The following is a 22,318-nucleotide window of genomic DNA, read 5'->3' on the forward strand; positions in this document are numbered from 1 at the left end:
GAAATATCTTTATAGCAGTTGAGGTCTATGGAGTCTCATCCCAGCATCCTTCAGTCTTCAAACCTCTCTACTCCTGCCCAGCCTTGAACTGAAGTCCTAGTGACAGATAATGGAATGTGTGGTCCCAGACGCTGCTGCCATCTGCAGGTGCATGTTTTAGGTTCAATGCACGACTGATTTCTCAGAAACCTGAGAGGGGTGAGATGAAGTAACTTGATGTTAGCATGAGATGACTGGCTTTGTAGAAATGGGTGATGTTTTTAAAACCTGATTTTGCAGTACCTGAAGTGCGGTTCCTTCTTGTTCTTGAGGCACCTTGCGACCTCTTGGTTATATTGTGCTCAGGGCAATCCAAGGGTGATTGTACTCCTTTAGCACGTGTTGGCAGACGGTTGGGGGAGGTTTTTGATTCTGGGTTAGGGCTGATGTCTGTCTTTTCTGCTGGGTACCTTGATGCCCATGGAGCTCAACAGCCTAACTCTGTTGTCCTCTGCTCCCTCATCTCAGAGACGTGAGGCTGTGAGCCAGACACAGAAGCATTGAAGATGTTATAGTGTATATGTAGGAAGGGGTTCATACCTCTGCCTTTAAATTCCCCCAAGAGGGCACTGGGTTAGCCAGGATTCACCAGTAAGGGTATTGGGCTAGCCAGGATTCTTGCAGGACTAGGAGAAACTGCGAGCAGTCTTTTGAATTTGGATTTGAGGTTAACCCTTTGGGGGCAGGTATCTTGCAGTTTCCCCACAGATCACTCACTATTTACTCTTCCAGGAAATCCATCCTGAGGCCCGGTAATATCCTCCTATGTATTCATGATCAGAGATTTCTTTTATTATTATTCATTAAATTTATTCATTTATTTCCCTCCCTCCTTTCCTCCCATTCCCTCCTCCCACCTTCCCCCACCCCCTCCTCATCCACTCCTCTTCTTTTTCTGTCAGGTCTCCCATGGGTGTCAACAAAGCATGGCATATCAGGTTGAGATTGGTCTAAGCTCCCCCTCCTTGTATTAAGGCTGGGCAAGGCAACCCAGTAATAGGATAAGTTCCTGGAAGACAGCAAAAGCATTAGGGACAGACCCTGTTTCTACCATCAGGAACCCCACAAATAGATCACGCTACACAATTGTCACACATATTTAGAAGACCTAGGTCAGTTCCATGCAGGCTCCATAGCTGTCAGTTCAGAGTCTGTGAGCTCCTCCGAGCCCAGGTTGGTTGTTTCTGTGGGTTCCCTTGTGATGACCTTGACCCTGCCCATGGCTTGTACAACCCCTCCTCCCTCTCTTCAGAAGGATTCCCCAAGCTTGGCCCAGGGCTTGGCTGAGTGTCTCTCTGTTTCCGTCAGACATTTGATGAAGCTCTCCGATGACCGTTGGAGTAATCACCAGTCTGATTACAAGAGATGGTCAGCTCAGGCTACGTATCCACTATGCTAGGATTCTTAGCTGAGGTCATCCTTGTAGATTTGTGGGAGTTTCCTGGCATCAGGTTTCTACCTGACCCCAATCGAGACATCATGGAAACATGAATGATTGAGTTGTGGGGGGTCAGGGAGGGGGAGAATAATGAGCAGAGATTTTTCACGCCCTGCCACAGACACCTGCACACACCTGCACACATACAGACACCTGACACAGATGCTATAGACCCAGGCATGGAGGGATGGCAGCCTTGAAGAGAGATGAGAAGGACAAGTGACCATTCCTCACCTCCCCCTCCTGCTGATGCTGGCCTCATGAGGCAGCAGCCCCATAACCTGGTTGGTTTGACTGGTTTACTGCTACTCCGAATCTAGCCCTCTGGGCATCTTGCCCGCTCCAGTTAGCAAAGTGGTTGGACCTCAAATATAGCTCAGCAGCTTTGGATTCAAAATGTTCGTTGTTCTTAAGACATCCAGGCTGGAGAAAGACTCCTCTATGCTTCCCAAGAGCCAGATTGGGCCCCAAAAGTAGGTCCAGGCTCGATCTCCTACATAACTGCCAAGAGACTCTTATTCTATAAAAGGACATGACAAGTTCTTTGAGTCAACCTGTCCTTTGGGCCTCGAGGCTTACGGCATTCCAAGCTGTTTGTTCCCTGGAAACACACTTGGACCTTTCTTAAAATTCCTTTCTCCTTAGAATAATCTCTGCTCAATGACCTGTAATCATTTTCTTCTTACAAAGGGTTTGAGCATCAAACAGGACCGAGAACTAGACCACCATTGTCCTCTGACGTCCTCTAGTTTTGTCTCACCCAGAATGTTGAACAGGCGCCATCATGAATGGTGCCGTGGTAACTAAACCTTATCCCAGCCCTCCAGAGCTGCATGAGGAGCTACTGCCTAAATAGCTGCCACTCTGTCATGGTGAAGATGAATGCTTCTGAGGATTGTGGATGAGAAGCTATGGCACAGTGCCGTGTGCCCGGTGTTTCACTCAGGAGGGGAACCGTGCCAGTGCCCTGGGTCTCTGGTCTCCTGCTGCCAGCGCATGCATTTACAGCCTGCTGATGTGGTCCCTCCCTTCAATTATTCTACCCCATCCCCATTCTCTGTTTAAAGTGAGTGCAGAATCCAAGAACAAGGAGAAGGGTCAGTGTTCTTAACTGAGCGGGCGCAGCGTGTGCCCAAAATAGCATCCCCGCTCACCAAAACCCTCTAGACATTTTGTGACGGCAGCCACAATATAAAATGCTAATTACATTGCTAACGGGTGAACACACAGTGACGTGTAAAACTCAGTGCTTGCCATGCGCCGGGAAGCACAGCCTCTATTAGAGTTTTCTATGAGAGTCTGTGCTCTTTAACTTCAAACAGTTGAGCGTGGTAACCTAGTAAATGGCTTCTGGACATGACAAAGGTTACAGTTTGAAAGTGCCTCCCCAGGAGTCACGACAGTCTCTCTGATTGGAAGATGCTGTTCTTGAAGACAATGACCATACTAGGTAGGACTCTCTCATGATCCCTCCTCTGCCTTAATTTTGCTGTCAACGTCACCTCATTGCCTTCTGGAATTCTCTTAAAAGTCACTTAACAGGCTTCTCAAATTTATTCTCTTAGCTTTTCGCAGGTGCATTTTTTGCCTTATAATGATATTTATTTATCTTTAATTTCATTAAACCATTGCCCCTTCCTCTCCTCACCCCTACTTCTCCCATGTCAAGACTCCCTATTCTTGGCCTTTAACCATTGTTGCTACGTGTGTATATTAACAAATAAACATAGACTTACAACCCGCAGAGTTTGCATGGTGCCTCCTGCATGTGTGTGTTTCTAGGCCCACCACTTGGCATTTGATAGCCAATCAAGGGAGGGTTCGTCCCTGGTAAGGACTAATTCTCCCTCTAGTAGTAGCTATCAATCGCTTGTAGCTCTTTAATTAAATTTTATGGGGAGAATGCATAAACTCTCCCCAACTTTCATCCCCTTTTATCCCCTCACCAATTTCATGTTCTCTCCCTCAATCATTGCTGTTACATAGATGTATACACACACATATGTTTACAACATAGATGTATGCACACTACCGAGTCCATTTGGCCTTGGTGACCTACACACATGTCCAGGGCTGACCAGCTGGGATTGGACAACCCCCAGAATGTGCATCAGAGTTGTACATTTATTGTACAGTGGGCGGCGCACAGAATTGATGCTCTCCTTCCACCGTGTGGTTCCCAGGGGTCCAGCCCAGACTTGGTAACAAGTCCCTTTGTCTACTGACCATCTCATGACTCTCATCAGAGTTTGCCAATGACGTCTTTTTCAAAGCAATTGGTTTTGCCTAGTATTCTTGCTGTCAGTAGTATTGCCGCTCTGTGACTGGCCAGCCTGAGGGGGCCCCAGCCTAGCATCCCCACAGGGCTCAAGCAAGCTGATTATTTCCCTGCATATCTGTCTCAGGCCTGCAGTGTTTGTGCAAGTTCCTTTCATTGGGAGTAAATCGATTTTGCATCTCAATACTTCATTTACATTTTCACCATGATTGTCCTGCTTGTTTTGTTTTGTTTACATTCTAATAGGTGAGACAGAAGTCTTCTGGCCAGGCTGTGTCTCATTAGCAGAAGGAGGACAACACAGTTGTGGCCTCCAAGAAGCTTCCACTAAACTGACTAAGTCTCCAAGGCCTCCCTCCCAGTGTCAACTACTACTTACCCCTCTTTTCTAAGCCCAGGTCCCTTTGACTTTGTCTCTCTGGCACCAAGAACGTAGCCATGGAAGGTGCCAGGGGCTGTTGTTTAAAGGACAGAATGGAGTTGGAAACAGGAAAAGGGGCTGGAGAGAGAACTTGTCTACTCTGTTGGTAGCCATACTGTGGAATAAATAAGAAGACAAATGAAAAAATAATAAAAGCAGGCAAAGGCTAGACAGTAAAGGGCCTCCCGATCTCTGGTAAGCATCTGGAGGGGTGAGGGACCCATGAGAGATTTTAACATGAAAACATTGGTTCCACACGTGTAAAGGCCCGGAGAGCAGCCAGGAGGGCTGTGTGGGAGAGAAGGGCAGGTGGTGGAAGGTAGGTGGGAAGGAGCTCAGAGGCAGCGGAGTAAGGACTAGGGAATGACTTCCTATGGATACTGGAGAGTCAACAGGGCTGAGGGGAAGGAAAAGAGGAGGAGGGACAAGGAGAGAAGATGGGTACATGATGCTTCCTGCAGATGCAGGCACAGCTCTGGATAACCCTGAGCCTGCCCCAAGATGGGGTAGGAGGATAGTGTGGGGTAAGTGCAGGGCAGCCTAGCCTATTAGGCACAGGTCCTTTTCCAGTCCTGTCCCCGGAGACTGAGGACCACTTGTAGGTCCTCGGTGAAGCATGCAGGTTGGGACTTGCTCACATAGGAACTTTTTCCAAGATGCCTTCCCTCAGTTGCTGAGCTGGAAGACTGCCTTGCCTTTGCCTGGGTAAGGAGCTTCTTTGGGCCATTGTTCTTGGCTGGATATTAAAGCAGCATCTATTGTCAGAGGAAACCATGGTGGTGGTCTCTTCCAGGGACAAAGAAAGAACGAATGCCTTTGTCTTAGACTAATGCTTAGTCACAACCAGCACAGGCGACTCATTCTGTGATTGCCCTGGAGCAAACTGTAAATACTCACAGAGGAGGCAGAAATGAACAGTTGGGAGACTCCAAGGAGAGTGGTGGGCTGGGTGTCAGGGTAGCAGAGCAGCAGGGCCTCTGGGGACACTGTGGGCAGGGGCAGCTGAGAACCAGGTTCCAGCCGGTGTGCCTGGAGCCAGCCATGATGTTTCTATGTCAGGGCTTCCTTGATTCAGTGTGCACAAGACTTTGTCACACTGTCACCTGTCAGAGCCACTAAGCCTTGATTGTTATCTCATGTGCGGTTTGACATCTTCAACCTTAGCTGTAGAGGAGAAGGGAGGTCATGAAAAAGAAAAGGAGTAAAGTAGGAACCCCTAGGCAGGGGCAGAAGTGAAACAGGAACCACTAGGCAGGGTGGAAATGAAACAGGAACCACTAGGCAGGGTGGAAATGAAACAGGAACCCCTAGGCAGGGCAGAAATGAAGCAGGAACCCCTAGGCAAGGGTGGAGATGATGCAGGAACCCCCTAGGCAGGGGTGGAAATGAAACAGGAACCCCTAGGCAGGGGTGGAAATGAAACAGGAACCCCTAGGCAGGGGTGGAAATGAAGCAGGAACCCCTAGGCAAAGGTGGAGATGAAACAGGAACCCCCTAGGCAGGGGTGGAAATGAAGCAGGAACCCCCAGGCAGGGGTGGAGATGAAGTAGGAACCCTAGGCAGGGCAGAAATGAAGCAGGAACCCCTAAGTTGGGGCGAAAATGAAGCAGGAACCCCTAGACAGGGGGCAGAAATTAAATCCTAGGTGGGGGGCTTTTCATGAACTTTGCTTCAGCCATATAAAGTTGCTAGTTTTCATCATTTTTACCACTTCCTACTATTTTCCACTATTCAGTAGAAGAATCTTCCTAGTGATTGACAGACAAGGCCATGAGATCTTTGCCTTGGTGGTGGCTGGAAAGATAGAGTCAGATGTAGTCAGGTAAAATAGGGCATGGGCAGCCATGGGGAGGGCACTTCTGTGGTGGGTGATGCAATGTCAAAGCCAGCATCCGAGCTAGAACAGGAGCCTTAGAGGACAGTGATAAGACACAGGACCCGTGTGGCGCTTCAAGGCTGGAGTCGGTGGTACTGCGTCATTGTGAGAAACCAGCACATCCGCAGAGCTGTGGTCCGAAGGCACTGATGAGTTGGACAGAGGGACAAAGGAACTGTTAGGATGCTGTGACTGATGACAGAGACGAGGAGCGTTATGGTGTACTCAGCAAGAATGGAGAAGGCCTGCCAGGGACATTTGAATTTCACAGAAACAATGAATAATTATTTGTATGAGTTTTTCCCAAAGACAGCATAAGAGGCAATTTGAGGGAGATTAGTTATTCATTAGAATTCGGTTTTAACTGGGCATACGAATTATTATTTGGTTGGTTTTCTGTCAAGCTGACACAGCTAGAGATATCTGGGAAGAGGACTCTCAATTGAGAAAATGGCCCATCAGACTGGCCTGTAAGCAAGTCTATGTAAGGGTCATTTTCTGGATTAATAATTCATGTGGGAGGGCCGAGGCCACTGTGGGTGGTGCCACCCCTGGAAGGTGGTCCTGGATAGATAAGCAAACTGAAAAACAGGAACGAGCCAGTAAGCACTGTTGCTCCATGGTCTCTGCTTCAATCCCTGTTTCCAGGTTCCTGCCTTGAGTTCCTTCTCTGACTTCCCTTCATGCTGGCCCGTGATCACAGCGACACCTAAGCAAAATAAACCCCTTCCTCCTCAAGCTTTTGTTGGTCAGTGTTTTATAGAAACCAGAGAGCCTCTCAGGTTGTAAATGTTAATACTAGGATGGAATGGGGCAGACACGGAGGCCAGAGTGGGCATTCTGACGTCAGCGAAGTGGGCAAGTGGGGTAGAAGAGGCCATGAAACAGAAAGCACCAAGCCTCCATTGCATCCTTCCAGAGGCCCGAGGACATCACACTGCGCCAGCATCACTTGGAAAGGTGGGCCTAGAACCAGGAAAGGAAGCCAGGTCTCAAGCTAGAGATTTAAGAGTTAACAGAAGAAACGCCAAATAGGAAAGAGAAAGAAAAGTCATCACAGAGCATACGAGTCTTTTTCTAAATGAGCAAGCACTTGGAGTATTTTTAAGGAAATGGGGTTTTTAAGGAAAGTCATTCAGAATGTTTATAAGGAGTTTTAAATGATACTGGAAATTGCTACAATGAGTCAAATGTGACTTGAATGTGCTGTGACCCCAGGTAGGTGAGAGAAGCACACCAGCCGAGACTCCGTGAGCGCCCTCGCCAGAAAGATGGTGGAGATGTTTGTTAGGCAGGAGGAGAGCGTGTGTTCTCTTTAAATTTGTCTGGATTTCAAGCTGTCTTTAGAAGAGCGCGTGTGGGTCTGGAGAGATGGCTCAGGCCATAAAGAACTCATGCAAGCACGAGAGCCTGAGATCAGATCCCAGCTCCCACATAAAAGAGGGGTGTACATGCGCCTCTGATCCCAGAGCTGAGGAGGCCAGAGCGGGAGGGCGCTGAGGCCACGGGTGATCTGCCAGTCACGGGTCCCAGGGCCACTGTGCAGTTCTGTCTCAATAAATGAGGCAGAAAGCAACAGAGGAACACAGTAGATATGACCTCTGGTCTCTACAGTCATGCGTGCGGACATATGAACTCATATACCAAACACACAGATAATAAATAAACACATGGTATTTTCAAGATGATAGTTTAAAAAAAAATCAAGTCAGTCTTGAGAAAGTCTGCATCGTTTGACATTTTGCAGACAGTGTTAGGATATAATTTTTAAACCTGACTGTTTTTTATTTTTCAAAATGATGTTTTGGCAGCACCCTTTTGCTTTTTACTGTCCAATCAGGAGAAAATGGCATGTCTCTGCATGTGCCATCATCCCTCCCTCCGACTGTCCTTGGCCAAACAGTGAGGGCGGAATGGCTTATCCTAGCAGAGGTTCACAACCACCTCAATGACCTCACTGGTTTAGAGATGGCAATGCTCTTCTACAAAAGCTACAATGACAGCAAAATTCTAGAAGTAGGTGCCCTCCGGGAAGTGGAAGAGAATCAGGCCTGTTGCTAGAGTCAAGGGCACCTGGGCAAGTCCAGTCCCAACTTTCCTTACTGGGTCAGAAATATGATAAAGCACTTGACACTCCAACAGCCTGTAAAGCGGAGCCAGGGATTTGAGTTCAGACAGGAGGCCAGTGGCCGGATTTGCAGTGTGTCTATCTGTCTCTGCTGTCTGTCCTCACTTCTGTAAGTGGTGGCACATGCAACAGAGCCCGCAGACTGCAGCCACATTTTTCTGTGCAATGAAGACGAGAAGAAGGGCTTTGCAGCTCTCCTGCAGAAAAAAAGAAGCAACATTTACAAGATGTCAACCTTTAGCTTCCTTATTGTCCCCGGCAGCCTCGGGCAGGCTCGGGGATGAGGCAGTAAGTGCTTGTGGAGGAGTGTGCATGCAAGTGTTCCAGAGGAAGCCTGCTGGCCGCGACCCTCAGGTACTGGTGCACATAATAGTTCCTAGGTTGTCCCCCTCTCCAGCCAGTTAGAGTGGGCACTGGCTCACAGGGCTGGGGTTTTGGCCTTCAGACTGGAAAGTGTGCCTTTCCTGGAGCAGGTGAGGTGCCCTAGAGGGACACCTGCCCACAGAACTCTCTGCCCAGGGCTTCTCTCTGGTACAAGGGATCCCCAGTGGTCTAAGGGATGGGTTCAGCTGCTCAGGTGAGAACCCCATGTATCAAAAGGCCAGCTCCCTCCTCATGTAGCCATCCTGGTGCATAGGAGCAGGTGGCAACTGCATGGCACTGGGCACCCAGCCTCCTGCCAGCCTTTAGTTTCCCCTCAGTAGGGTGTCGCCTGAGCTTTCTGCCAGCAGGTTCTTTAGCTCTTCGTGAATGGCCAGTTGAATTCTTTCTGATGTGTTTGAGTCTGGAAATGTCTAGTGATTCTAGTAACAGACGGGCTAGCTGTGGAACTGTGCTGTGCTGGTACAGGCTATCCTGTGCGCAGACCTTCAAAGAATATGTTATTGGGAGTCATCCAAGCAGCCAGGCGTCTTTCCCCATGCCTGCTGGCCGGCCTGCCAGACTCACCCACCAAAGTGGACCGAATCTGCAGGCTTAAAATCACAAACCCTTCCCTGCAACCTGTTAGCCCCAGGGAAGGCCGTTTGATGCTTCGAGGGCCCTACTCCACGTACCTCTTGAATTCACCCTGCAGTCAGTCCTCTCTGCTTCTCCCCCTACCAGCCCCCTCTGCCTCTGCCCTTTATGAACCAAGCTGCCTGTAGGGTTTCCATTCCTCCTATGCAGTGTCCCTCTGTACTGAAGCCCCAGGATCTGCCTCACCTAGACTCAGTGTGTAAGTGAGGGCGTGTGTAGGGTGATCCAGTCAGTGCTGTCAAGTCCCACTCCTCCTTTCCCCCAGCTCAGAATGCCCACTTAGAACGGGAGTTCTTGCAGAATCGCATGGTAAGCTTCTCATGGTCTAGACGTGCACCCTGATTGGTAAGCTAGTTGGCTGAACAGTCTGACTGCCCGGTGTTCTGAGCGCCTTCTGTTCTTGAGTGGGTGGTCATGCAGTGCTCACAGCGGGAAGAATGCACAGCATCCGTCATGACTTCCTTCTCTCAGCCTCTGACCTGGGAGGTCCCCTCCCAGCCACCTGCGCCACACCCATGAGATCTGCAAAAGTTCTGCTTTGCCCCTGCCGGCTTTCATGAGTTACATGTTCCTGAAAACAGTTGACATGTGCTGAGGGGCCTGGGGTTTGTTTGGGGTTCAAGGAGTCCTGCATCCTCCAATCTTCACTCTCACCCCCAGATTCTCAACACCAAGCAGCCACCTTCTCAGGAAGTAGGGTTAGACATGGCGGAACTTGAGTTGGAAATCTAGGCCATATTGCGACAGCAACAAGACACTCCCAGCATGAGATGCTGCTGTCTCAGAGGCATTTGCTTCCTGTGAGCCCCGCTCCAGCAAGGTGGCCCTATGTTCTGTGCAATAGATGCGCCCCTTGAGAGGGTTCATAAATGAAATCTGTGTAGCTAAATTCATTTATTAAATGCACACAAGGAGCTATTATTTCACTTTACTGGTTCTTCTATAATTAGAAAATGACTCCCAATTTCATTAAAGGAGCATAATGCCTCTATATTGGGTCTTGTTTAAACGAGGTAATCTTGATAAGAAACAGACAAAATTACCAATCAGCTTCTGCTCAGTAGCTACAGCTTAATTATACCATGTTTCCTCCCGGAGGAACTGCAAAGTTTGTAAAGCTGCCTTTCCCGCCGGTGCTCAAAATTTGTGGCCAGGAAAGTCGGTCTGTTACTAGAGACACTCCTTGTTTCTCACTGGTGGCAGAGTCTTCACCCTCTCCTGCCACCTTCTCTCAGAGAAACACAAGGGATGCCTGCAAGAGCTGGGATGACGGGTGATGCCCTGCCGTTTCTCAGCCCAAAGCTCCGTGACCTGTGTGTTCATGTGTCTGCTGCTGGGTCACGACTCCTCACATGGCCTGGTTTAAAACACTCATTCTTGTCTTATGGGCGCATCTCAGCTGGTGTAGACGGGTGGTTTCTAAGCCTGTGCTCACCCGAAGGCCCGACTGGGGCTGATGGATGTAACTGGTGACTGTGGCTGTGGCTATCAGATGAGACCTGGACAGGGGACCAGAGCACTCCTAAGACCTCTTGTGTTGGTCAGTCTCCCCCAAACTGGTCAGATTTCAAGATAGAGACTTCCAGGAGTGAATATTCTGAGAAACCTGGGCTGTTAGCTTTCTGTGACCTTGCCTCAAAATCCAAGAATGTCATTTTTACTAAACCGTGTTGATTACATGACCAAGTTTAGCACTGATTTGCCTCCTCGAGTGAGCTACAACTGTAACCACACTGTCAGAAGGAACGGATGTTTCTTCAGAGGAGGCACATTCACCACAAGAGCCAGATTAAATAGATACGAAGGCATATGAGTCGTGGTGGACAGTGTGGGCAGGCTATAGGCTATAGGTACAGGTAAGTTCCCAGAATGCAGTGCTGGAGAGCACCATGGAGACAGCCTGTTTCCAGGGCAACCAGGTAGCTTCCCTCAAAGCTACCTGTTGGCCCTACCCCTGCCTTAACCACTCATATCACAGACAACAAAAATTAGAACTTGGCAAGGGGGTCTAAACAGCATACATGTTTACCTGGGCTTACTTGGAAGTTTACCCCATGGATGTCCTATTTACACCGAATCTTTAAACCCACCTTCATATTGAAACAGCAGTATGAAACACCTTCATATTGAAACGTGTAGAGAACCATGAAGTAGCATCCCTAAGCCATGCACGATCTGCTTGATTTGGAAGAGATAGAAGTATTGACTCTCATTTTGGAGGTGCTTAGAGAAGACTGTGGAGTATCTTATAGACTTCATATAGACACTTGGTACTATAGAAAATGTTCATCAGCCCAAGTGCTTCAGGTTGTAACTTCTTCCTGTGAAAACAGCTGCTGGTTGAGCATCAAGGGTGCCTGGGTCTGGGGAGCCTGGCCAACCATTTCTTGTTCTCTCCTTCCTCCTGTGCATTCCTCTCTGGCTCCCTGGGAATTCATGCTTGTGATTATCTGCTCTGAAAACTTATAAGCAAGAAGAACAATCCAGCCACATAGCTGGAGACTATGCCAGGAATAAATTCAGCTTTGCAATAGAAATGGGCTAAAGCATTCATAGTTCTGAAAAGTGGAAAGACTATCTCTGAGTTAGAGGAGGTGGATCAGCATATGGTGATGAAGGTTATTATTACTTGTCTTATTTGGGGCTGCCTTGACAAAATGCCATGGACAGCGTTGGCATATAGGCAATAGGGTTTTCTTACAGTCTTGGAAGGTCAGAAGTTCAGCATGGTCAGGTTCTTCCGAGGATCTTCTCAAGCTGCAGACTGCCCACTTCTTATGGTATCTTCAAAAGTAAGGAATAGCTTGAGAGAATTTTCTGGGGCTGTTTTATGAAGTTGTAATGGGGTTAAACATGAAAGTAAGTCATAAACCCTTATCTACACTAGTTATATCCCAAAGGCTCCCCTGCCATGCTATTACATAGGGGCTTTGAGTTTAACATGCAGATCTGGGATATAAACATTAATTTTACAGTATTGTATCGATTTGCTGAATGTGCTTATAAGATACCAGAGACAGAAGATGCTAGAGATGCAATTGCCTGCATTGTATACCACTGGGAGGGTATTTAGCAAGGGTAAAAAACACATTCCAGGAGGTATGGGGGAGAGGTAGGATTCATTATATAAATTAACCTTTAAAGCAGGGACAAGTATGGGAAGGGCTACACCCCATACTTGACTGCTTCTAGGTAGTCTCAGCTAGATGCAGCTTCCCCTGTTCTTCGGCTCCTGAGAAAGCCCACACACAAATACACACTCTATCTGTAGAGGATCTATTCATCTCAGTTAGACACAGAGGCAGAGCCATGGCCCGCTTCTGCCTATCAGTACCAACCATGCACCTAATATGTTGTGTGACATTCTAGGGAAATATGAATACATGCCTATTTCCCTCAGAGCAGGAACTGAAGGCAGACCAAAGTAACGATCCCTCTGAATTCCAACGTGTTACATAAATCTGTTGCAAATATCACAAGAGTATAAGTGAAAAATACTTACATAAACATGTATAGCTCATTACCACCAAAGCCAACCCCAACAAGAGGTGACAGATAATGAGAGTAGCCTCCCCGGGGAGTTCTGCTTCACTTCCAGACAGCTTTCAGGCTGGAGAGCCCCCTCTTCTTGACAGTCCTTACTGCTTATATAAACCTGAGGAGGGAGAAGCCTCATGAATCTGCTCCATTTCAGGGACTTCCTGAGACTTGTGAGTTTAAGACTTCCCCAGTCTTAGGGAGCTTTCCCTCCAGGATAGAATATTTCAGTTCAGAAGAAATTGTTACACAACAGATAAAGCATCATGTTCTGAGAGGAACAGGGCACACAACAAGCCACAAAGGAATTGCAGGTTATGGGTGCTGTTGTGGAGAAAATGGGCTTTGGTAAAGAATAATGGGATAGGTGATGATTTTCTAGGCTGAGCAGCAGCATCCTTGCCACAGGGTAATATTATCATAATTAATTATGCACCACCTTAAAGGCTCTTGAACTGCATGCTACTAGGGTTCAAATTATGACTTTTTTCCCTCCTCTGAGCCCAACCTACAGGCTGCCAGTGCTCATGACAACTCTCTCTCCTCAGGGAAAGGAGATGTGTTTGGAGATGTGTTCTGGAAGGAAGCCACGCTTGCACAGTCCTGTGCTAATGTCAGGGCCTTGACCTACTGTGACCTACATGTGATCAAGAGGGACGCCCTTCAGAAAGTGCTAGAATTCTATACAGCCTTCTCCCACTCCTTCTCCCGGAACCTGATTCTCACCTACAACCTGCGGAAGAGGGTAAGCTGGTGGCTTTGATTCCTTCTGTACTTCTCCCTGTGCACTTTGGATAATTGCTGGGGCTGTGGTAACTCCTTTTGCTGTTTCTTTACTGGCAGAAGGGTGTTCTGAGCCAGCCCTGCCTGCTGCTTGCTCTGTGCACCTTGGATAATTGCTGGGGCTGTGGTAACTCCTTTTGCTGTTTCTTTACTGGCAGAAGGGTGTTCTGAGCCAGCCCTGCCTGCTGCTTGCTCTGTCGGGTTTTGCTGTGCCACGGTGAGAAGGGCAAAGCAAGCATGTTGGGCTGGAAGATGGATCAGCCTTGGGCTCTGCTGTGTCAGTCTGTGGGCTGGGTAGTTCCTAGAGGCACCTGGGCCTTCCAGTATTGTGAATAGATGGGTAAATGTGGCTTCTCACCAATAGAAAGACCTCATGGAGCCACCTGAGTAATGTCCACTGTCCACTCCATCCCCAGTGACTGGGACCTGCAGAGTGGGGGTAAAACCACTACTTGGCGGGCAGATAATGATGCTTTATGGGAAAGATATCAAAGTGTGTTAGCTGAGTTCGGCAAAGAAAGCCATGGAATTTGATTGTTTGGAGGAAGTTTCATCTCCAGCCATCTTCTGAGAAATGGGTAGCTTCAAGAGAAGAAAATGTCTTCCCTAAAGTCAACTGAGTTTCGCCTTCTCTCTCCCTCCCTCCGTCCCTCTCTTCCTCCCCGCCTCTTTGTGTGTATTCTCCTTGCCTTCTATAGTTTTTCATGATAAACTTTTCTTTTTAAGATAAGATCATGCCATTCAGCCCTCAAACTGTCAATACCCCTGCCTCAGTCTCCCAAGATCATACCCGCCTTTGTGACTGACTTTCTTGTACATCATCTGTCACCTTTGGTAAACACTAGCATGGTCACTCCTGACCAAGAGGGATCTTCTCTCAGAAGGGTTTTCATAAGATGTTTCCCATAGTGATGTCATATCCACCCCACTGACCAGCCCCTCACAGTCCTGGACCCTGGCTCTAGTTACAGGTCTGGTTTATGCTGAACTTTCTCATGACCAACATTGATCTTTTCCCTCTGTCATATCTCAGATTGGTCTTCAAGCTCTGTTGTTTTTGCCTCAGCTTTCCAGTATGAACTCATGTTTTATTTCCTTTCTTGTGATCCTGGCAGAATCTTCAAGGCCAACCTGAAGTTCTTGGGACACTGGGCAGTGGGGGGGGGGAGTTCCTCAGGGCCTTGTGGAATTCATGGGTACTCTTGTAGAGCCTTGAGGGCACAAAGCTCCTCACTAGGACCTCTCCCAGAGGTTGAACTACCCTCCTGCCCATGTGTGCCCCACCCTATAGCCTCCTTCAGGCCTGCACAGCTCACTTGCTTGTACACATGAGACACAAACCTATCCCTGAACTCTGTTACCACCCCTCCTCCTGACACCCACCCCTGCCACTCTGAGAATGTCAAGGGGCTTCTTCAAGTGTAATGCTTGTGCCTGGACATCTTCCTCCTGTGTGTGACAAACTCCTCCTAGCCACCAGACTCTGAAAGATTCGTTGCTTTGTTGGGTCTCTCTTGGTGCCAGATGAACTGGACTAGATAAAGAAAACTGAAGACTCCCTCCCTTCAGGTGCCTAAACCCAACAGAAGCACTGTATGGGCAGGATAGCGGCAGCTAATACAGTCAGTGATCATGACTCTCCCAAAGTGTAGCATGAATGAAGGAGGGAGAAGCTGAGGGGGAGTCAGGAAAGCAATGTCCAGGATGAGTTGTGTGTAGCGGATATGCTGGCCTAAGGGGAGGGGCAGATAGTCTACTAGGAGGACCTCTGAGCAGAGTCTAGAGAAAGTCACCTTGTGCAAATTTTTCTAAGGCCAACCTTTGGCTATATACACAGTAGGCATCTTCCTGCCCCAGTCCCACAGGTGCTATTGCCTTGAGCATCCTGGGCTATATACACAGTAGAGTAGACATCTTCCTGCTCCAGTCCACAGGTGCCATTACCGTGAGCATCCTGCTCAGAGACCTGGGAGTCCCAGAGCATCTGTGTATAACTGAGTACGTAGCGCCTGTAACTCACGCAGCATTTAATGTCAAGGGGAAAGAGATGGGCCTCTGGGCCTCTCCTTCCCCATCATGCAATACGAGGTGGTGGAGAGAAGCCTGCCCACCCATCCTCCAGGGTAGGCTGAGAACTGCTGGAGAAGTGTCCCTCACTTGTCTGCTGGCTGAGAACTTGGGATGCTTGATGGAGATACTTTTAGCCAAGTGGATTCTCCTAAAATCTATTTTTTGGTTTATTCCTCCTTTCTGTGAAAGCCAGTTGATTATAATCAGCTTTCAGTGTTGCTGTGTGATATGGGTAGAAAAATATGAGATTTGAGTTATTTGGAGGAGTAATCATTTTAGAATAATTATAGATCAAATAAATCTGTCTTAAAAATAACAGCCAAAACCAGTGCTGTCTCAGTGGTCAGATTATTTTTATACATATAGAATGATTGACGGCTCTGGAGAAGAGGAGGAACCAAAGCTGTGGACAGTCTAGAAGCATCCTTGTAAGTGTCAGGTCCCCAGAGAAGAGAAGATGGTGCTTTTTTGTGTAGCCTTAGGGTGTTTAGGGTATCTTAATTCCCCGCTGAGGAGCATCATGGGAGGAACTCAAGCGTCTCATGAAAACTCAAGCTGCTTGGCCTGTGAACTTCCCTCCCAACCCAAGCCCCTCTAAGTCTGGTATTGAGCCAAAGGAATGTCAGTGACAGCTTTATGTAAAGAGCCATTCTTTTCTTGGAAAAGGAGACTCATCATTTTGGCGTGACCATTGTCATCTCCCATTGTGTCCTTCTGCGAATTAATTCATGGTTGCATAGGGCACCGACGATGAGAACATAGCATGCATGAATTATTCTCCTTGCTTTATTTTTTTTTTCATGATGAAGTAAAGTTATTCTTGTGGCTGTTTCTAGCTTGGCAAAAGCCAAGTGAATTATTTGCTAAGAGTTCTAGGGACACTGTGCCATCTCAGCGTCTGTCTGGGGAGTTGTCTCATCTCAAAGCCTTCCTCCAGCACACAGCAAAAACTCTGAGCCAGAATGTGCCTCAGTGGCCAGTCCATCTCTCTATCTTGTCCCCACCATCCTCATACCATAGATAGGACATTTTACAGAAATGCCAGAGTGTTGGCTGGAAATGAAAGAATTAGAACCCACCAGAAACATCTTGAAGCGTCCTGGCTTCCTCTGGCCTCCATATTCCAAGATTTAGACCTTTACTCCCAAGCCCAGCTGGATAAGCATTCCCCAGGTGTCAGCACTGTTTAAGAGTCCAGCCCAGGAAGGGACTGATCATGTCGTCCTGTCCTACAAAGCCGTTGTAAGGTAAATACAAAGCCAGGCTCAGAGACAGCATGGGACCTTCTGTCTTTCTTGCTGTGAGTCTCAAAACAAATGACATTGGTTTGGATCCTGCCTCTCCTGTTTAATTCTTCTCTAGTTCTGCACAAGTAAGAAGGCCTCCTCATCTGGAGAAAATGGAGTGGGAGCTCCTGCTGGGTGGGCACAGGAGGGGCTTGGTGAAGTTCATCTTTACTCTGTTTCCTCTTCAGTAATATCCCATGCACTATAGCCTTGTGCCTTTTCACAGAGGGGATCTTCTGCCCATGCTCAGAATTTCTGCTCTGCAGAACTCACTGTAGCAGCTGAGCTATGTGGAGCCTGCAGGTCTATCAGCAGGGAGTCAGAAGAGTCTGGTTTCCTTTGAGGGGAGCAGCCTAGGGGAAGTTATGAAGGGAAGAAAGTGGAACCATCATGCCAAAGCCTGGCTAGTGTGCTTGCTGGCTCTGCAAGCATCCTCCCGCCAGCACGAGTAAGACAGCATCAACCCCAGGAGGGTGCCCCAGTGGTGAATTATGTCAGCTCTGAAATCCACAGAGCAGCCTGTGGCATTACCAGGTTGTTGCCTTTTCTCAAGGGAGTTAACCAGGAGGCTGTGCAGGAGAGAATCCCTTTTCCAAGATCACCCGGATATTGACTGACAGAATCTGAACCTGGCCGTACACCTGTGACTAATGGTGGGGTGCTCCTTGGTGGTCCAGCCCAGGGGAGTGGTACCCAGCCTTTCCCACTGTGATATTCTCTAGCTTTCTTTGGGTTTGTTGGCTCAGGGGATAGTCTGGCTGTCTCCTAAGCATCTCCAGTGACTTTTGCTTACACCAATGGATTCAGAAGCAGTGAAGCCTACCAGACCCTAGACTAGCAGTAGGGTACCAGAAATGCACGTGGAGACTTCTGGTCTAGCTCATGTGCTGGGGAGCAGCCTGACTGACCTTGTTTAGAAAGGAGCTGCTTTGGGGCTAAGCTTCTATTTGAATGCAGAGTTGTTGCTGACTAGCTGGGCACTCTTGGACAACAAAGCCCTTGCTCCTTCATTTATAAAAATAAGCTAATATCTAGTGTGTAGTAGCTCACATCTGTAACTCTAGCACTTGGGAAGGAGGCTAAGGCAGGAGGATTGCTGCTGGTTCAAGGCTAGCCTGGGTGTAGCTTAGGCTACAGTGGGAGACCTCGTCTCAGACAAAACAACAGCAACTAGCAGAAGCCAGCACAATGGTCCTCTGGTTAACACTATTGCTAGTTTTGTGCATCTTAAACAAAGTGTAACACAGCAGAGCAAAGCTGGGCACGGTGTCATACGCTGAGAATTCCAGCACTTGGAAGAAAGAGGCAGGAGGATTGCAAATTCAAGGGCAAACTGGAATAGAGACTGAGTTTGAAGCCAGCCTGGGCAATTTAGTGAGACACTGTCTCAAAACCCAACACAGTCAAAGTAACCCATCCCTGTGGGAAGCCCCTGTCCATATTAGTCCCTTTTCCTGCCCTGCTGTCCACCCCTACCTCCACTTCCAGGCCTGAAGAGTTGAAGTCATGCTTGGTCCCCTTGTGTTAGGAGCAGATCTGTTTCTTTGGTTAATGATTTCCATAGGCTTCACTTTCCTGTGAGTGGGGAAGAGGTGTCACCTCTCGGGGCTCAGAGATCAATCATTATGAAAGTAGATCAAATGTACCACAACTCAAGGATGCCAGCATATAAGCAATTAGGTAATTACCAGCAGCCAGTGCCAGGGATAATTGGCATGCAGGTAGTTGGATGGGCGCTTCTCATCCTCAGAGTGTAGGGCTTTCATTTCAAAGCCAGTATTGTTGTGTATGTGAATATTTTTGCATTGTTTGCTTATGGTAATTTATTCCAGGAGGGATTTTTTAAAATCATAATTAGGGCTCAACCTGGTATATCTTGGAGGGAGCTGATACCCCAGTCACCAGTGCTTTCAAAATAGGGGCTTTCTAAAGCAGAGGTTGCCATGGTGAACGATCTTGAATGCCATGTGTACACTTCTCCCACTTTAACCAAAGGACATTTTCTTCCGCAGAAGAAGCACTCAGAACCTGAGAGGTTTGTAGAGAGCCCTACTCATAGGTGGTGTTGGGGAGTCCTCTGTCTTCTTCCTTCTTCTTGCAGAATGTTGGTAAACTAAGAAGAAAGACTATAAAGCCAGGTGCTTAGAAGTAGCACGCATTTTCCTGTTGAGCGCTGGTGTGTCCTAGCCTGAGTTTTTAAGTGATCTCTGCATAGCCAATACTTTCCTTGTCATCCCGCCATAGCGAAGGCTTCTGTGAAATTAAAATCATCTATTAGACTGTCAAGCCAGAGGGATAATAAAATCATGGTGCCGGAATTAGAGGTGGCGAAAGGGGATGGGGGATGTGACTGACACCACTGTAATCTTTGTGAAACCACAGAGTATGAATCAAAGCCGCCTCCCGCCTCCCGCCTCCCGCCTCCCGCCTCCCGCCTCCCGCCTCCCGCCTCCCGCCTCCCGCCTCCCGCCTCCCGCCTCCCGCCTCCTCAGCAGGACCGGGAGTTGGTGCTGGGGACCTGTGCAGTCTTTCATGGGTCCTGCTCTTGCTTGGACCCCAGCAAACATGAGGAGAGTCCCCTAGAGACCTGGGAAAGACTGAGGGGTCACTCTTCATCATGTCAATGTCAGCTTTGCACAGTGCAGTGGTCGGGTTGGATCTGCTACTTCTCAGAAAACAGTGACTTTCTGGGCTGAGTGTGAATTTAGGAAATGTCACCTCACGGCTAAGCTCTGCCGCTTGCTAGCTAGAGATAGGGGCTGGCGAGCATTGAAGAATGTCTTGTCCTCATCTGTGGATTCATACTGCCTCCCACAGTGGGTACCACAGGATGGGATGAGGAGGAGCTAGGCACATCCCTCACACAGCGTAAGGTATAGCCCTCTCACATTCCTTCCATCCTTGTAGGAATGGGAGCCATTATAGGGTGCTTGTTAAAAATGCCGTCCTTCTTAAGCCAGTCTCAAACAAACTTTTTTTTCTCTCAAAAGCAGTTACTAGATTTTTTATAAGTACATAAAATCATACATATATACATGACATGAGAGTGGAAGTAGAACTGTCCAGGGTACTAATAATAGAGGGGACATGGCAGAGGGCATGAGATAATATGTTCAATATGCAATGTATGCTTACATGAAAATATCCTTAACTAGCATAATATTGTACAGTAGAAAATACAGTGACGATTTTGAAGAAAATAAATCTTTGATTATATCATTAAAATGTGTGAATGCCATAGTCAGAGTACATGAATTCAAGGCCTGACTCAACCTTGGGAGAGTTACCTGAACTGTCTTGTTCCCAGTTTATTCTTTTACACAGGGATACCCCTCAGGAGGGTGCTTTGGCAGCCATCAGTGGGCACTGCTCTTACCAGAGTCACTGCTGGAGTCAGGGAGCCCCTAAGATGGAAGACTGACACAGGCTATGGCCACAAGATTGCTGTTTAGGAAAGCCATTGTCCCATCAGCTGCTAAAGAGTCAGAGGAATAGGGGATAGGGGAACTAAATTCCAATCCCCAGGAATCTCTTGGGCAGATCATCCTGAAGCCTGGGTTAGCACCTTAGAACCAGAACTGTCACCAGGGTGGTTCCTGGAAGGGTGGTGCTGCCAACTGCATCATGGGTAGAGTTTTCCCCAACTCAGACCGCATGGCGGAGGGGCATCTGGGGTGTGGTGGTTGATACTGTGTTTGCCACGGGCTGGAAAAGATCTGACCTAATACTGGGAAACTCCAGGCCATGCACTCTGTGGGGAGCAGCATGTCTTTATCATGTTTGCTCAGGCGTGCAACAGGTCCCAGATTGGGAACTTTATCACCAAGAGAGACATTTGCATTCATGGATGCAGAAGCTCTGTAGAGGATGGATGGGGGCTGAGTCTGAGAGGGGAGTCTCGCTGCTGATGAAGCAGAAAGATGATCCAGGCTGGGAACCACCCCCTCCTATTACTACTACTGTACTACTACTACACACAAACACACACGCACACACACACATGTGCATGCACCCTCTCTCACACACATATCCTCTCTCTCTCTCTTCTCTCACGCACACACACACACGTGCATGCACCCTCTCTCAAACACACATCCTCTCTCTTACATACACATACATACACACACACTCTCTCTCTCACACACACACACACACTTGTGCACGCACACACATCCTCTCTCTTACATACATACACACACTTTCTCTCTCACACACACATTCTCTCTCTCTCACACACACACACTCGTGCATGCATGCACACCCTCTCTCTTACATACATACACACACTTTCTCTCACACACACATGCACACGTGCATGAACACACACACATGTGCATGCACCCTCTCTCACACACACATTCTCTCTCTCTCTCTCTCACGCACACACACACACACTTGGTAACATCCTGCACTCAGGCCCCTCCCTCCTGCTACAGGTGCCCTGGGTACTTTCGTTTCTGAGGTACAGACAGACAGTCAGTGCTCCATAGAGCTGTCTGCCCTCAGCTGGACTGTAGGTGTTAACTTTAGGAGGCTGTTCATGTTTTCTAACTGATCAGTTTCGAAGTGTTGCTTGTGAGTTCCTTTTTCTATTCTGTTAGTCCAGGCACATTCCGTGTTTCTGACACATCTCCTGTTTGTACATAAGTGCCCATCCACACTTACATTTCTGTCTTTGAGTTTGAACTGCTCCTCCACATTTTCTGGGTACTCACTGATTTTATTCTAGCGCCTCCTAGAAAGTGGAGCATCAGGATGTGAACCCAGGCCACCCTGTAACTTTTGTGATAACATCTGCCTTTCAAGAGATCAGATGAATCTCTTCATCCACGCAGCTCATCTTCTCCCAAAGGATGCTGAACACCTGCATCAGGAGTCGTGTGCCCTGTGTCTCCTGTGTGGCTGTGTACACCGCATCTCCAACACTGTGTCATGTACTGCTCTGGTTTGGATCTTCTCACTGTAAACTTGGTTGGCTTTGTCGCTGATGTTACCAACAGCCCTGTACTTTGTGCAGACCTCTAGAGTGAAGTTTCCAACCCCCCCGCCCCGGGACCCTCGCTCCACATAGCTTCTCTTCAATCTCAGTCTAGGGAAGCCTGTTATGTTCTGATCCAGTGAGCACCACTCACCTCCCTGTGACTCTCATTATACTTCTAACTAACCATTTACTGAATGTCTCCCTTGCTGTCTACAAGTTCCACACGGGCCAGGCTGTGTCTGCTTGACCCATTTCTCTGTCCTGCCCAGCTGATTTACAACATTAAGAACTGAATGAGTAAACACTCAAATTGCCAACAAGAAAACAGACATCCACTGATCAATGCCATGTCTCCCTCTTGTTGCTACAGGTATTTAAAGCCTTGCCTGCCAGTTGGCATCTGCAGAGAAACCGTCCTTCTTTCTCCCTCTGAAGTTCTGCTCCTACAGCCCTATAATATCCCC

The 22,318-nt window shown here is 48.1% G+C and overlaps 1 protein-coding gene across 2 annotated transcripts in view; it reads left to right on the top strand.

Annotated features, from left to right (window-relative positions):
- Positions 1-22,318, top strand: part of Kcnh1 (potassium voltage-gated channel subfamily H member 1) — a 296,080-nt gene that overhangs the window by 214,719 nt on the left and 59,043 nt on the right. For both annotated transcript variants that reach the window (XM_041635334.1, XM_041635336.1), the window contains exon 10: positions 13,283-13,479. In XM_041635334.1, the coding sequence (XP_041491268.1) occupies positions 13,283-13,479 (197 nt within the window). The remainder of the gene's footprint in view (positions 1-13,282; positions 13,480-22,318) is intronic.

This window comes from Microtus oregoni, unplaced genomic scaffold (assembly GCF_018167655.1).
Source record: "Microtus oregoni isolate MIOR12 unplaced genomic scaffold, Mior012 000047F_ref0000412, whole genome shotgun sequence".
NCBI lineage: Eukaryota > Metazoa > Chordata > Mammalia > Rodentia > Cricetidae > Microtus > Microtus oregoni.